Source organism: Sinocyclocheilus rhinocerous, unplaced genomic scaffold (genome assembly GCF_001515625.1).
Source record: "Sinocyclocheilus rhinocerous isolate Xijiao unplaced genomic scaffold, SAMN03320098_v1.1 scaffold1687, whole genome shotgun sequence".
NCBI classification, from domain to species: Eukaryota; Metazoa; Chordata; class Actinopteri; order Cypriniformes; family Cyprinidae; genus Sinocyclocheilus; species Sinocyclocheilus rhinocerous.
In genome coordinates this window covers 1309294-1325948 of record NW_015660051.1, presented here as the reverse complement: position 1 = coordinate 1325948, position 16655 = coordinate 1309294, and the positions used below count along the sequence as shown (strand labels likewise).

General features: G+C 35.4%; 2 protein-coding genes and 1 long non-coding RNA gene across 4 annotated transcripts in view; 1 reads left to right on the top strand and 2 right to left on the bottom strand.

The window, feature by feature from the left end:
- The window catches only part of LOC107724848 (neuronal acetylcholine receptor subunit beta-2-like), a 13951-nt gene extending 431 nt beyond the window's left edge, over positions 1-13520 (bottom strand). The window contains exons 1-7 of one of the 2 annotated variants that reach the window (XM_016533928.1): positions 13461-13520; positions 12891-13034; positions 12648-12767; positions 2384-2529; positions 2254-2298; positions 2058-2167; positions 456-1407 (exon numbers count right to left, since the gene is read on the bottom strand). In XM_016533928.1, the coding sequence (XP_016389414.1) occupies positions 456-1407; positions 2058-2167; positions 2254-2298; positions 2384-2529; positions 12648-12663 (1269 nt within the window). In that variant the 5' untranslated portion in view covers positions 12664-12767; positions 12891-13034; positions 13461-13520. Of the gene's footprint in view, positions 1-455; positions 1408-2057; positions 2168-2253; positions 2299-2383; positions 2530-9929; positions 10309-12647; positions 12768-12890; positions 13035-13460 lie in introns of those variants that run through there. The other variant, XM_016533927.1, reaches the window with a different exon arrangement.
- Positions 13521-14869: 1349 nt separating this feature from the next.
- The window catches only part of tspan6 (tetraspanin 6), a 4488-nt gene continuing 2702 nt past the window's right edge, over positions 14870-16655 (top strand). The window contains exons 1-2 of the mRNA XM_016533914.1: positions 14870-15085; positions 16411-16599. Of these exons, the coding sequence (XP_016389400.1) occupies positions 14999-15085; positions 16411-16599 (276 nt within the window). The 5' untranslated portion in view covers positions 14870-14998. The remainder of the gene's footprint in view (positions 15086-16410; positions 16600-16655) is intronic.
- LOC107724840 (uncharacterized) overlaps positions 16529-16655 on the bottom strand; it is a 3955-nt gene continuing 3828 nt past the window's right edge. The window contains exon 3 of the long non-coding RNA XR_001638054.1: positions 16529-16541. This is a non-coding gene — a long non-coding RNA (uncharacterized LOC107724840). The remainder of the gene's footprint in view (positions 16542-16655) is intronic.

Below are 16655 nucleotides of genomic sequence, written 5' to 3'. Positions count from 1 at the left end.
ATTTAATATATTTTAAAATGTAATTTATTCCTGTGATGGCAAAGCTGAATTCTCAGCATCTTTACTCCAGTCTTCAGGGTCACATGATCCTTCAGAAATCATTATAATATGCTGATTTGGTGCTCAAAAAACATTTTATATTATTATCAATATTGAAAACAGTTGTGCTGCTTAATATTTTGTGGAAACTGTGACAAACTTTTTTCAGGATTCTTTGATGAATGGAAAGTTCCAAAAAACATTTGAAAGATAATTTCGTTTTTTGTAACAATGCTGAAAAAATTTATTTTTTTCTGGCATATGAAAATATTTAAAAATGCAATTATTTGACAAGTAGTCAATTATAAATAAATAGATACAATAAATATATACAAAATATAATTTGATTGATATAAATAAAAGTATAAAAATACACAAATTCAGTTTATTTAAGTGAAACTCAATCCAGCACTCACCCCTTCATCATCATCCTCATTTTTCAACTTGTCAGCGATATATCGGACCCCCTTCACAGCCTCCTCCATGTCTGCAGAGCACTTTACCGCCATTCGCTTATGAAATTCTGTGTTTTCCTGCAACTCGCCAGGTCTCCAACCAATATGCTTGGCATCTTCATTGACAAAGAAGGTGGAATCAGTCTCATCCGCCTCACTTTTTGCTGGGAGATCAGATGAAGAGCACTGCTGGTGCTTCCTGCGAAATTTGTTGGACTCTCCCGGTCGTCGCATGAATAGAAAAGCAGGCAAACGGAACACAAAGTAGTATTTGACCCATTTGGGCATTGTGTGTGTGCTTGGGGAACGATGGTGCACGTTTAGCACACACACACTTGTAACAATTGAAAAAGTCACCAAGACCATGGAGAACATCAAGTACTTTCCAATGAGGGGCACAGCGAGTGAGGTCGGTGGTACGATTTTGGAAATAAGCAAGAGGAACACAGTTAAGGCCAGAAGAACAGAAATACACAAAGTCATCTTCTCCCCACAGTCTGACGGTAGGTAAAAAACTAAGATGGCCAGTGAAGTGATGAGAACACATGGGATGATTAAGTTAATGGTGTAGAACAGCGGTTTACGTCTGATGATAAAATCATACGTTATATCCAAATATGTGGCGTCATTAGGGTCTTCGTTTTTGCGACCAGGCAACGAGACAATATCCCACTCACCGCTTGGCTTGAAGTCATCTCGGCTGGCAAAGTCTGAAAGCAAGATGAGGTCGATTTCTGTGTGGTCATAAGTCCATGAGCGGAACTTGAGTGTGCAGTTTTGCTGGTCAAATGGGAAGTCCCGGACCTCAATTTTACAGGCACTCTTATAAATGGCTGGTGGTAGCCAGGCAACCTCACCGTTATTTGACACAACCGCATTGGAGTAGAAAGACACTTCATATGTCCCATCAGCACTAAATAATGACAAACACATTTAAATTTGTTGTTTTAAATACAAAAAGCAAAGTATCCTATTGTGCTTGTGTGCATAATAAAGTGCATAATAAAGGTGAAAGTTAAAGCTGATACTCTTATCCTGAGTGCCAGCTCAACATCATGCAAAAAACGCTGTCATTCTAATCTCAGTCTCAGTTCCTGAGATTAACGCAGTAACTCTGTCCTTGGTAAAGGTGAAACCCTCTCCAAATCCTGCATTGACGCAGCATTGTAAAAAAATAAATAATAATAATTACATAAGTCTCCTGCTGCAACCTTTATTTTTTGTAAGGATTCAACCTTTGAATAAATAAAGCCTTTTCTAAATTATTTAAAGGGGTAGTTCAGCAGAAAATGAACGCTCTGTCAACATTTACTCCAAACCTGTATGACTTTCTTCTACAATACACAAAAGGAGATATTTTTAAAAAAGTGTCTTGTTCATGGCCATACAATGAAAGTCCATGAGGTCCAGTGTGGTTTTGGACCCCATTGACTTTCAGTGTATCGGCAAAAATAGTTGAAATGATGACAGAATTTTCATTTTTACGTAAACTATTGCTTTATGTTTTTACAAGTCAAAATAAAATATGAACAAAATATTTTTCTGTACTAGAAAGTTTCTCACTTGTTGTACAGAACAATGTCAGGCAGCCATATATGCTGGGAAGGAAGGCGCACTTTTCTTATCCCTTCATACTCCTCTGGATCCCAAATCAAACGGTAATCATTCCATACCTGCAAATGACACACACCTTAGAAAGACTTTTATTAATAATAATAATAACAATACAACCCAAACACAAAAGTTCCACTGTTCATACCTGAGTGAGCCAACAGTTGGTGGTCATGATCTGCTCTCTCTCATTCTGAAATACAAACATTAACATATTACAAAAAGTGATTTAATAAAATGTGCCATGTGTGGCAGCTTTTCATGTTCCAACTACCCACCACACTGATGAGCTGGGCAAGGGACACTTGGATTGCAATGGTGACCTGCTGGCTCTTGTTGACTGCCGGACGGATCAGCTTGTTGTATCGGTCAGGGGAGAGTAAATAGTTTACTAAATGTTCCTCCACCTCTGCACACAATACAGCTGAAAAACAGACATTAACATGTTAAAAATTTTGGATTTGAATTTGAATGGAAGAAATGGTTTACTTGGGATTTATTTAAATAACTTTTGTAACACTATCAATACACTCATGATGCAAAATTAACATAAAATTTATAAATGAACACAAGTGACAAATTGGGGTAAAACTGGGTTTTGTTCAGTAAATACTGACCAGTATTTTTTTAGGGGAAATAATGCATGGTTTAAATATATATATTTTAATAAACCCTAGGGCTGTGTTAAAAATTCTTTACCTAATTTGGTGTCCCTGGTCAAAAATGACTGTTTCTCATTATGCTATATTATTAACAAACCTTGGATTTAATATTTTTGTCAAACTGTTTTCTTTCAGTTAGCACAAGTTTTGTAGGCATCATTGACCTGAGCTTATGCACCTCAATTTTGTTTTTAAACTGAGGTCAGAACAATGATGCCTTCGTTCAATCAGTTCCATAAAGAAATACAAAACCTGTGGAAATGTAAAAGAAAAGAAACTCATAAATAGATTGAATCCAATGAGATAACATTAACTAGCATTTTTGGGGGAAAAGAAAATGACTTAAAATGGTTAAAAGGATAATATTTTTGAATTCTTAAAAAATATTTTAACAAATCTTACCAACCCCAAATTTCTGAAGGGTAGTGTAACTTAAAAAAAATCTAAACTTTCCAAAACTCACTGACTGCTGTGTGTCTTCTAACAGTTTTTACATTAAAGGAAAATTTACCAACAAAAGTTTAACAAAGGAGTTATTTTCTACTATTGTTATAACTCCAGAACCAAATAAAAACAGCTAGATAAATACATGGTCATATGCACAGATCTATATTTTAAGGAAATAATATGAACAAGTTTCATGGCCAGTAAAAATATTTTATGACTATACACTCTAAAAAATGCTGGGTTAAATACAACCCAGTGCTGGGTAAAATAGAGACAAACCCAGCAATTGGGTTGTTTTGACCCAGCGGTTGGGTTAAATGTTTAACCCAACCTTCTGGGTAGTAACCCAACCGCTGAGTCAAAACAACCCAATTGCTGGGTTTGTCCCTATTTTACCCAGCACTGGGTTGTATTTAACCCAGCATTTTTTAGAGTGTAAGATTTTCTATTTACTTGTTATTGGCACATGTAACAAAAGGGTCATTTTGAACACTATACAGAGGCCAAAAAGTAAGCTTCAGAAAGAAGAAAAGAGAAAGTCCAAAACTCTACTGGTGTTTCTGTGCCGCTGTCTCTAAGGGACAGCAAGTCAGGACAAATGACATCACTCTGTGGACAAGCAGTGCACTGCGGGGACAATGAGTACAGAGACTACAAGATTAAAGTTGACAGTAGAAGCACTGGGGCAGCAGTCTGCATTCAACACACAATCACCCAGCCTGTGCTCAGTGAGACATACTCCATCTGAATAACAGCTCAACAAGTACAGCTAAAACATGTGACAAATTAAATGAATGCCATGATAAGCAATTTTGGGAGCCATTTGAGCAAGCGAAGCAGAACCAATCTGAAACTCTCCAAGAACTGCCCAAAGCTGAGAGTGAAAGTTTTCGTACTCAACAATCTTTTGAGAACACATTTTTGGAGGTTATTATTCAAAACGGCAGAGATTGAATTGACTGTGTATGTACACAGATAAATGTACACAGATAAATTAACAATTTATTAACTCCTAAATCCACGTTTTCTTAATGTCCATTCATTGCTTTATGACCCATCTTAATGATGTATTCTGTATTTCTTTTCTCAGCAAATAGTGATATATCAAATTAATCCACAAATCTTATAATTAACTCATTTATTCAACTGACAGCCCTACTACAAATATTTCTGAAAAAAAAAAAAAATCAGTTTTATTAATCTCTCTATGCGCATATTGATGCTACCTGTGGTTAACGTCTCTTTTAAATGTCAAATTTCATTATCCCTTCAAAAGAATTAACACATCCATTATTATGAATCCAGACAGTTACATAATGAGCCCCATTCATCTGTAAATAAGATGCACCGAAGCAACAATCCTCATGATTCACAGACAGCATGCAGAGGGTCACAGAAGCCCTATGCCACATCTCTCATTAAGACCCCATGGGGATGATCATTCTTTAATGCCAAACATGAGTCAGCTGTTCAGCCCATCACTGCCCCATCAGCACGCAATCACAAGCTCTCATATTACAGCATATAGGCCTCTCACGATAACAACTTTTTGTTGTGCGATATATTGCCTCAGAAATAATTGCGATAAGCGATATTATTGTCATTTAAAAGACCATTTTATGCCACTGAATATATAATCATAATGTATAAATAAACATTTTCTAACAAAAAGTGCAAAGTAACAAGTAGAAAAAAAGAAAAATGCACAAAGAACTTGTATGGAGATTTTTCCATCTACAGATTTTTTCAGATTTGTAAATTAAGGGTGCACACTATTGCTGAAAAACACATTAACTACTTAGCAGTCAGATGTCCGTATGCACAAAGACACAGATCCCTAAACAAGACCATATCTGCAGATGAAACTTATTTTGTAGAAGCATTTTTTAAATTTGAACTAGTACCTCATGACTACACCACGTTATGTACGACAAGTTGCAAAAGACACAGGCGCAAGTGGAATGTACAAAACATGGTGAAATTATTTTTTTAAGTAAATATAATGGGCAATATATTAATATCCTTAAATTATTGAGGTCATGTACATATATTGCGCGATAAGTCGATATATTTATTATTGTGACAGGCCTAACAGCATATAAAAGCAGAGTCTGACAGTAATTATCATAATGAGGGTTTAGTGAGCAAAATGATATGACCATAAATGAACACTACAAAACACAGAGGTAACCATGTTAGTTTTTGTTTCCAGTTGTTTCATGTTACGCATTATGGGCAACATATTGGAACATCTTCTAGTCAGTAATAATCAGATTACTAGAAGATATTTTAATTTTACAAAAAAAAAAAAAAAATTTTGAAGAAAGTGTTTTTTTGTTGGTTTGTTTACTTGCATATTCAAAACATATAATTACAGTATAATATAACTGTTATGTAAATATATATATAACCTATTAAGCCTTTTTAGTTCTTGATGAGCATTTCTGTATGGAAGTCTGTTTCTTATGAAAGCTTGTTTCAGCCACAAAAAAAGTAATTGCGACTTTTTAATGTCACATTTCAGACTTTTTTTTTCTTCACAAATAAAATAAATTTGCAATTCTGAGAAAAAAGTCAGAAATGTGAGATAAAATTACAATTATCTTTTTTTTATATTTTTTTATTCTGTGGCAGAAAAAAAACAACAGAATTACTAGAAGTAATTCTAGTCAGAATTGCAAGATGTAAGCTCAGAATTATGAGAAACCAAGAAAACCATTAGTTCATACCTCGCAATTCTGACTTTCTTTTCAGAATTGCAAGAAACAAAAGTCCACTATAAAGTCAGAATTGCAGGAAAAATTAATTGTGAATAAAAAGTCACAATTACTTTTTTATACCATGGCAGAAACGGGCTTCCATAGTTTCTGCTTCCGAGTTAAAAATTTAAAAAGTCACTGCAACTATTTATCTCAAGTGTGTTTATATCTCTTGTAATTGTTACTAACAGTTTTGACTTCTCCCAAATTTTTATTTACGCTTCATTTCACAATATGCATTCATTCATTTAGGTGGCTTCCATAATTATGAAAGAATGCAAACTGTTCTCAACACCAGTGTGTTTGAGCAATCTACTAGTCTGGAAAAAACAAGACTTATTTACTTATTTTAAAAAAACAGTAAAAGGTTGAATTTGTATATATCTCAAAGTTTAAGTATAAAAAACATTTTACTGTAATATCAGATGTTTTTTCTCCAAACTCTGTATGAAATAACGCACACTGGGAGGTGCAACTGAACTGTCAATCAGTGTACTTCCTTTCTTAGAGCAACTGCTTCCAACTGAGACTCCAATACAGTGAAGATTGCATTCATTCATTAATTAACACATTACCCAATATAATAATAAAAAAACAAACTAAAAAACAGTATACTAATGGTTCGAGATTATAACATCTTCTGCATAAACACACTGTCTTGTTTAAAATGACTATTTAGTATGGAGGATGCTGTCTAGAGTGGTGACTAATATCTGTGGAAAACCCTATGATAAAAGTGTTACTAAACCCCTGACTTAATCAGACAAGCCCCATGTCCTGCTTCAGGGCTCTTCACAAAAATACACACACTCCTAAACAACCAAGGCAGGACTGGGGCTTGGAAAGAAAAACACACTTGGACCATCTCAAAATTATACAAAACAACACACACACACACACACACTCACAGTTGCATGCACTGAGCTTTTCCAGCCCGGTGCACTTCAACTCTGTGAATAATTCAGCTGCACTAAAATAAAACCTGCCTCATCACACAGACAGCAGTAACAGATGCACACCAACACAGACAAACACACACAGACCTAGTCTGCAGAGTACTTTACTAGGCATACAAAATAATAACATAGCATTCAATATTAGCACTAGCACACAGACTTACACATAAACACTTCCCATTCTAAGTTAAATACAACTATGCTCTTCTGTTTGGCAGGGCGGTGCTTAACCAGTGTATCAGTGTTTGAGTGGCATAAATATCCACCAACTAAATTATTAAAAGCTACTCCATCTGCAGCCAAGCTCCACTGCATCAAACAACATATTTACACATATGTATTTACACAAATACATATACACATATTCACTAGCTATGGCCCAACAGTTACCCTAGTGCCGCAATTTCAGTATGTGAGAGAGTCAAATCCACGTCATGCTACCCTTTACCTCTAAAAGAGAGTGTTTCGGTCTTTCTCTCACCCTCGCTCAGATGCTTTCTTTCCGCTGAAGGCTTTTCCCCACATTTCAGTTTTCATTAGTTTAAGAATCTGAGACTGTGTGGGGGTTTTAGTATATCACACTTTTTCTGGAATCACAGAACATATTTTCACAATTCCTACAGAGACTGAAACCCCATTATTACACATTGATGGCTTGTTAATCACTTATTCTTTTCAATATATTGGAATTATGTTCAAACGGTTCAAGTAGCCTAGCTTCATTTATTGGGCAGAGCATGTTGTTTCAAGCCTTTTTGTGGTCTTAATGTGATAATAATTTAATACTATACTACATTTATTAAAATATAATATATTTATTCAGCAAGAATGCATTAAACTGATCAAAAGTTACCGTAAAAACATTTATAATGTTAAAAAATATATATAATAAATGCTGTTTTTAACTTTATATTTAACAAAGAATCCTGAAATTGATCCTGAAATGTATCACAGTTTCCGCAAACATATTGAGTGGCAAAACTGCTTTCAAAATCGATAATAATAATGGGAAATGTTTCTTGAGCACCAAATCATTAGGATAATATCTGAAGGATTATGTGACAAATAAGACTGGAGTATTGTCTGCTGAAAATTCAGCTTTGCCACCACAGGAATAAATTACATTTTAAAATATTTTAAAATTATTTTAAGTTGTAATAATATTTCACAATATATTTTTTTATTGTTTTTAATCAAATGAATGCAGCTTTGGTGAGCATAAGAAACTTTTTTCAAAAACATTTTAAAATCAAACCAACCCCAAACTTATGAACTGTTCTAGCTGGTAATTTTCTGAACAATGTCAGAAACGCGGTATTACTAGCACTTCTCGTGTTTATTGCGTCTTTATGATGAATCGCTTGTTGTATTCCTCATTTGTACGTTGCTTGCTCATGCCATGACCTTGACTCACTGCTTAATGAGTGGAAATACTTCAGCAATAAAAATCATTAATGGAAGCACTGATACAGGGATCAATACTGCTAATGGCAATCACAACAGTTGGAAATGGAGCCCAGTCCTTATCCACAGCTTATACAAGAGCTTACTTTACTTTTTGTTAGAATTCAATGTGTAATAAAAAAAAGTAATTAGTAATAGAGTTCACTTAAAACACTGCCTCTATACACCACAAAAAAACAGCTCTTTTTGCTTCAGCCAGTCGTAATATATTTGTGCAATATGCAACTGCACGGTTCGATAATACATGCAAGCTATAAAACGAGTCAATTTAGGCATTTATTGACAAAATATATTCAATGGAGTTCTGTGCACAAACAAGACTTCAATAAAAGCTGTCCTTCACAGCAACAAGCTATTCTGAAGTCTAGGTTTATTCTGTATTTGTGTGCGTGTTCATGAACGTGTTTAAGAGACCCTCTCTGCAGCTCTGACTCACTGAGCAAAAGATCTAATCAGAGTTATGACAGAGTTAGCATAAGCATGCCTCAAGAACCAAAACACACACACACACATATACACACACTATCACCATGCATGCCCTGAAATGGACTGAAACAGACTCTAATACTGAATTGTACATATGCTCATGTTTCCCTTCACTACTACATGGAGATCAAGAAAACATATGACTATGCAACCATGATGAAGGGTCTATTCTAAATACCAATTGATTGTAAATTATCTAATAGCTATTTCATGTTCAGAGTGAAACTGATCAATGATTTTAAGTAATAAAGTCATCCTTCATACTCAATGAAACATGATGCACTCACAAAAGACTCTGCTGTGTGGGCACTGAAGTGATTCTTCACAGTTGGAAACAGATCTGTGAGTGAAGTGAGCTATGGGGCACAGAGAGCGTGCCATTATGTGGACTGACCCAATTTAACCCCTTTAATCCCACTGGTTACAGGTCTAAAGAGACTTCCTAATGTATTTTGCAATGAGTTGTCAACTATAGATTAAAGTACAGGTTGTATTGATTTCATGTGAAACTTTTTCATTTCTAGTGTAAATAAAATAGTCACATAACCAGAGCTATTTAATTCCTGTTTTCCCTTCTGAAATCAAAGCTTCAGAAAAGCATGCACTACCTCCGATAATACAGTTGCAACCACCATATTTTGTACATATATTATTTAGAAAGAGCTATTAATTTAATAAATTATTATAAATTCAATTAAATTGATCTAGCTCAAGTCTCATACCATATTAAGACCAGTCAGTGTTAAATAACTGATTGATTTACATTATAACAATTTATATTGATTCAATTAAATAAACAATCATTTATTTTGGGGTTGCCATTTTCCCCGTAATTGTTTTTTTTTTTTCAATGCTCTTATTTAACAATTTATGACTGACACATTTTGACTGGTAATTGCGTCTAGACATAAAACACACACTTTACCTAGCCTTTTAACAAACAAAAAAAGACTTAAACGTATTAAACTGTTAAGAGCGTTATTTTTGATGATAAAGCAATTGATTATTGAAAGTAGCACACATCAATGGAAAAAAGAGCTGCATGCTTACTCGCCACAGTGAGCACTAGTCCAAACCAAAGTCCTGAAGCCATCGGAGCTCCCATCTCCTGAACGAGCCCCTCCGTCCACACTTGCACCAACTGACAGGCAAAGATCGCGCCTTTACAGATCCATTTTCCCCGCACACTTCATGACAGTCCCTACGATTAAGACAAACTGATTTGAGTACACGACGAGTTATCCGGGCTTCTTATGCCCCCAGATTGTGAAACTTCAAACATGTCTTACGCCTGAAGAGTTGTTCGGTTGCTTTTCAGAGATAACAAACACGAGCGTTATGTTAAAAGATCTTCGGGATTTTCTCTTTGCACGCGAACTGACTCACGCGCTCTCGGCAGACTGTGCGCTTCTCTTGCGCGCGAGGGAGACTTGACATCCGCGAGCGTAATCAAGCCATCAACTTATGTAAAAACAAGTCTTCTACCACTTAAATACAGTTCACAGTCCCCAGGGCATATTATTAAAAATATGCCAGCAATCCATTTGTCTTTCCCATTCCATGTCGAATGACATCGATTTTAATATCGCTTTAAATATTACACAATTTTAGAGAGAGAGAGCAGGTGTTGATGGCCCAGTGTGATAAGTGATCATATAAATTATGATAATTACAGGATCAACTGCACATGGTTAAAAGAACTGTAAATTGCCTCTGTGTCTTGCATGGGAATTTGGCTAGGTGTGCGTCACGGGGGAGGAGAGTTTGCTGGTTGACAGTGTGCTCTGCACCACTGAGCATAAGACAACAGTCTTAATACACATCTACACGAGTTGGTTGTTCATTTTGCCTCGTTATGGAAGACACTGAGAAGCTGTCAGAAGGGTTATATCTCAATAACTATAAGGTTTTGAACTTACAGAAAAGTGTGCAGTAATTCTCTATGTTGCTAGTTCAAAAACCCCTTCAATTGTAATACATTTTGTCCTCAAAAACTTATCATATTTTTTAATATATACAGAGTAAACAAAGTGAACACCATTAATGCACAACAACATACATTCAGACAAGAATCACCTATAACAAATGTAATAAAGATAAATTTTAACCAAAAGGTATTTTCCGTAAGTATTGTGTTGGGGCAATTATTTGTCAAATGAGTTTTATAATCTATTGGTCAAAACAATGGTTCAGTGTTACCATGTACACTACTGGTAAAAAGTATGGAATATTTAAGATTTTGATTAAAGAAGCCTCTTTGGCTCACCAAGGCTGCATTCTTTTGATTAAAAATACAGTAAAAACAGTCATATTGGGAAATATTATTACAATTTAAAAATAACCTTTTTTCTATTTGAATATATTCTCAAATGTAATTTATTCCTGTGATGACAAAGCTAAATTTTCAGCAGCCATTACTCCAGACTTCAAAAACTGTTCTTCAAAATTGATAATATTAAGACATTTTTCTTGAGCACCAAATCAGCATATATTAGTATCATTTCTGAAGGATCAGTTCTTTTTAATTATAATAATAATTCACAATATTATGTTTGATCAAATAAATGCAGCCTTGGTGAGCATAAGAGACTTCTTAAAATAAAAAAACATTTTAAAACTTTGACTAGTAGTGCATTTTTTTGCTATTTAATTTTTGTCTTTCACAGCTGTTTTCCTTTTTCATTTTTGCTGGACAGCCTATAGGTTGTCTAATAGCAGGTTATTATTGTGGCAACATGCCCCACTAATGTCAACATGTCACATTAACAGTATCATTTTTTGTGGCCAATGACGGTGGAAATATTCCAAAAAATTGCAGCCAAGACTTTAAGACTTCATCCGTAGATGACTGTCAAGTTCAGAATGAAGAGAGCTCATTGCAGTTTACTGCAGTTCCTCATAAAGTAGCTGCTCACTTGAAAGGATAAATATATTAATGGAAAAGCATTGTTTTATTAATTAACTTTCAATGAACTTAATTAACCATGAAAACCCCAATCACGGACGCAAATTAATCTCTCACACTCTGTCACACATTAAATCTCATGAGAAAAGACATCACACAAAACAGCGCAAAGCAGTGGACCCTTGAAGCGAGGTATAAAGCAGAGACCTGACGTTACGGTCATAGAACAGGACAAAATAGGACTCTTGTCTTTCAACAAACCATGTGCAGTGTATACATGCCCGAGTGTGAGAAATCAAGAAAGCATGAGAGCAAGATTGAGAGAAAGGACAAAAGTGTGTAGCCAAAAGGAGTGTTTCTACAAAGTGGCAATGGATCTTTATACTTCCTAAGTCTTTCATGCATACACATTTTCACACACAAGCATGCACATACTCAGTGCTCCCTCATTCAGCCATGCCCAAATGTTACAGCCATTAGTGTTGGGTAAATGGCTGTTAATTTAATTTAGTCTGAGTGAAAGAGGACCTCACATTATGTTACGTGATACAAACAGAAATAATGAAATACACAAAGAATTTGCTATATTGATTTCTGCACAGACAGAGTTGCATGTTTATTCTAACATGCAGCCTTTCCTTTAAGGCCATATCTGAAATATAGTTTTCTGAGCCTGACAGTAATAATGTAGTATGTTAACAAACTGCAGTAACATTTTGTTTAAATAATCTAAACAGCAAACTTCATCTTCCCAAAGCTGATGAATTGCTTTGCTTTATTCTTAGCACAATAAAGGATATGACAAATGATATATCAATGTGTGGAGCAAATCTGAATGTGTGACTGCATACACATAAACATACCTACATTCAACGCCATTTACATATTGCCCTTTTCTGACTGTCTGCAGCATGAAGTCTGGTTCGCCATCCGTCTCATGCTCCAATTCCCCCAATAGGAGGTGTTTGGGGACAAAAAGCAGACTGCAGTATAAAGATTTAAACAGTAAATGCTAACAGACATTAGCTCACCATTCAGATGCCTTATGTTTACACATCAAAAGCACTCATCCATGGACTTTCAACATGTTCTTACACAGCATTTACCTAACACATATCCAGGATAAACCACTTTAATCTTCAGCATCTGTTGGGTGATGGTTACTAACATCAGTCATCTGATCTCCAGAAGGTGAAAATTGCTCCATTCATCTTTGCTTGGGCTGAACACACAAAGCCAAATGCATCTAGCTGAGAAAAAAATAAATAAAGCAATTCACTGTTTTAAAATAGTCTTTACAAAAACATTAATAATATTGCACAAACCTTTCAAACCATGTATGAAAATATGTAAGTAAATAAATATTGTTTTTAACTCTAACTGAACAGTGTACATTGATTGTTGCACTTTACAAGTTCATTCCTCTCTTTTAGTCTTGTGGTGAGCACAAGGCTGGTATAAATCCTTCCCAATAACCAGGCCAATAATTTATCAGTGGTCGATCACAATTTCATCACTACAATCATAGTAAAGATTCCCACTCTGGTCTTTAACTTCTTGTGTAACATATTCTACTATACCGGCTTTTTTCTTCTTTTTTTTTTATGAGCTTAAAATAAACCACGTGTAAGATCTGCTAATAACCAAACCACAGCATGTGAAAAAAAGGTGCTTACGGTAATTTGGAAGACTGCTACAGGGCATGGAAAACACAGGCGAAAGCGAAATCTACCTAAAGAGTGATAAAAAATAAAAACATAAAGTGGTTTCACGAAGAAGTCGAATTTCTGCCCAATTCATAAACAATCCATTTATTTGCACACATAAGGTTTGTTTACTTTCGCATGGCGTGGCATATTTACGTCTATAGCGCCATCTTGTGGTGAACTGTATACAGTCCAGGAAGGCTGAACTCCCAACCCGAAAACAAGGATTTAGATTTTGATCTTACTGTCACTTTGAAGGTTTTTTTATATATATGACTTTTGAAGCATATTAGTATAGATGTTTTAAATCTAAGCCCAACATTAACTAGTTGGAAAATGTAAAACTCTATAAGCCATAAATTGATTTCACTTTTAGATAATTATAAGCTAATTTGAAAAAGCCTCACTTTTATTTAATAAATCTAATTTATGTATTTATTTGTTTGTTTGTCCTTCCCAGTTCCTGAATATACTCAACCGACAGCCGATGACTTTTGAAGCATTTGGTAAATTATTTATTTATTTTTATTTTATTTTATTTTTGGTGGAAACTATGCGTTTCAGCCAAGCTAGGCTTTGAATAAATACATATTTCCGAGTGTTTAAAATTTAGCAGCATTGTTCCAAACACAGAACAACATTTTTCTGTTATGTATATTTTATGAAATTATATATATAATCAATAATTATTTTAATGTTATATTTATAGCTTTCCCAGACCCCCAGTCCTTTATCTTGGTATCAGGGCTGCGTTCAGCCCCAACAAAACGGTGCAAAACGTTTTTTAAACGGAAACGGTGGTGCGTTGAACACACTGTTCTGATGACTCAAGAGTTGCAACTATGGCAGCTGAGAAGGCCATTCTTTCTGTTCTTTTTGAAGAATTTTCGGAGCCTGACGAAATCGCTATAAATACGTGTTTAATACTGCAAAACACGCTCGATGTTACAGTCACTGCCCTTGCCGTCCAGAAAAAAAAGAGAACATCCCAATGCAGACAGATGAGCTTTGTAAAAATCGACGCGTTTCAGAAAGGCGGGGCATAAAGGAGAAACAATAATGTACAGTATGTGGAAAATAATGTATTTTTTTCTTTAAACCGCATAAACACATTTCATTACACCAAATACACAAAATAATGTTCTTTTAAGCAACATCATATGACCCCTTTAACACTGTTGCCCCGGATTGTTTTTCATGTCCGCGGGTTGAAGCGACTCCAATAACATGATATTTATCCCCTGGAATGCGAATTTTAGCAGGGGGACCCCGCCAAAAATCGTGTATTTTACCCCCCGGAACGCGATTTTTAACTGGGGATCCCCTCTAGTTTTGAGTAGCGATTGGGCGGGTTTTCTTGTGAAACCCTGGCAACCCTGCTCCACAGTATCATCTGTTCAGTTCCCAAACAAACTTTACCAACTCACACTCCAATCTGCAACTTTTCCTCCAGCATCCATCGAAAAGTCCCGTCGCCAGTCAGATCCGCTGGGAAAACAAAAGCAGAAATGTCCCCTCCGTCCGCACGGCTTCAAACCAAACCCGTGATAACGTGTCTGAAGACATTTCTGATCTCGTACAGTCTGATTTTCTGGGTGAGTTTGTGTTGTCATCAGATTTGCCGTTAGCTAAAGGCGGCTATCAGCACAGCTAACTCACTCTGAACAATGGGATCAGTCAACGAGCAGTTCTAACTCAGTTTAATCCTAGTTTCGATTTTTAACTAGCCATGTTTTCTTTATGCAAAATAAGATGCATTATTAAAGATACTTTATTTAGGTGTTTATTTATCTTTTGATTAGCAAAAGACTTACAAAAAAGATTTACATATGTTAGATCCTCTCGATTACCTTTTATTGTTACCGGCTTGCTTAAGGATGCGTCGTATAGAATTTTAGATTTTCCCAGCATTTTAAACTTGTATGCAAAAAGAATGAAGTAAAACATAAATTTTTAGTATATAGGTTAAAATTTATTCCAGACTAAGAAATACGAAACTTTGCAGCCTTATGTACTTTGGGAAGAATAGTCAGCTGTTTTGATCGCTGTTCAAATATATTGATCTATACAGAGATTCAATAAGGAAACTGATATAAACAGTTCATCAAACGTGGCCTAACTGGGTGCGAAGTCTGGTGCAGCACTTTTATCTCGACTGTTTATTGCTATTCACTGTGATTTTCAGCAGACAGGGGACAGATGGTCATGTTTATAAAGTGGATAGTCCAAGACTCGGACGCAATCAGTTGCTTATGATCAAAATGATAACTCTCATTTATTTACCCTTGGCAGTAATACACATCACCAAATAGTAAATAGGCTTGTCACTACTCCAAATTAATATAAATTGAACAAAACCTAACAGGTTTCAAAGTCATCAATATCATAACATAACCTAAATCTACAGTCTACTATAACTATATCCATCTTCATCCGCATACATACATTTAACTTTATGATATATATACTATATAGTAAATCTCAACTGCATAATTAGTGTCACAAAATGTAAACTAAATTATCTTCCAGTTCTAATCTGCTAAATGTGACTATGAAACATGAGGTACACTAAGAAATTATAAACATTAACATCATGCTCTTCTGTAAAGCCACTTTAAACAATGTATATTTGTGAAAAGCGCTATACAAAGTGACTTCACTTGGCTTTATTTTGACCAGTTTCTAAATAGGTCAAGGCTTATATTTGCTCACAACAGTTGTCTGGGAACTTGAGCATTCCCAGATTCCCTGTTTTTATTTAATGCTCTAAACTGTCAGAGTTTTGAAGCTGAAGTGTAATTACAAGGTTTGCAAGGGTAGTATTAAGAATGGGGATGGGCAAGACACAGTGCAATAATCTCTCAGGCAAAACCATAAACACTTATCGAATATGTCTGAGAGTCTTTAACTTTTCTTGTAGTTCACAGGAGTGATCTTGTTGGCTGTTGGAGTATGGGGAAAGGTTAATTTGGAGTTCGACCTCCTCCTGAATTCAGACAAGAGCACCAATGCACCATATGTCCTCATTGGGACTGGAGCCAGCATCATCATCTTCGGGTTGTTCGGTTGCTTCGCGACCTGCCGTGGAAGTCCATGGATGCTGAAGCTGGTCAGTTCTACACTCTAAAAAATGCTGGGTTAAATACAACCCAGTGCTGGGTAAAA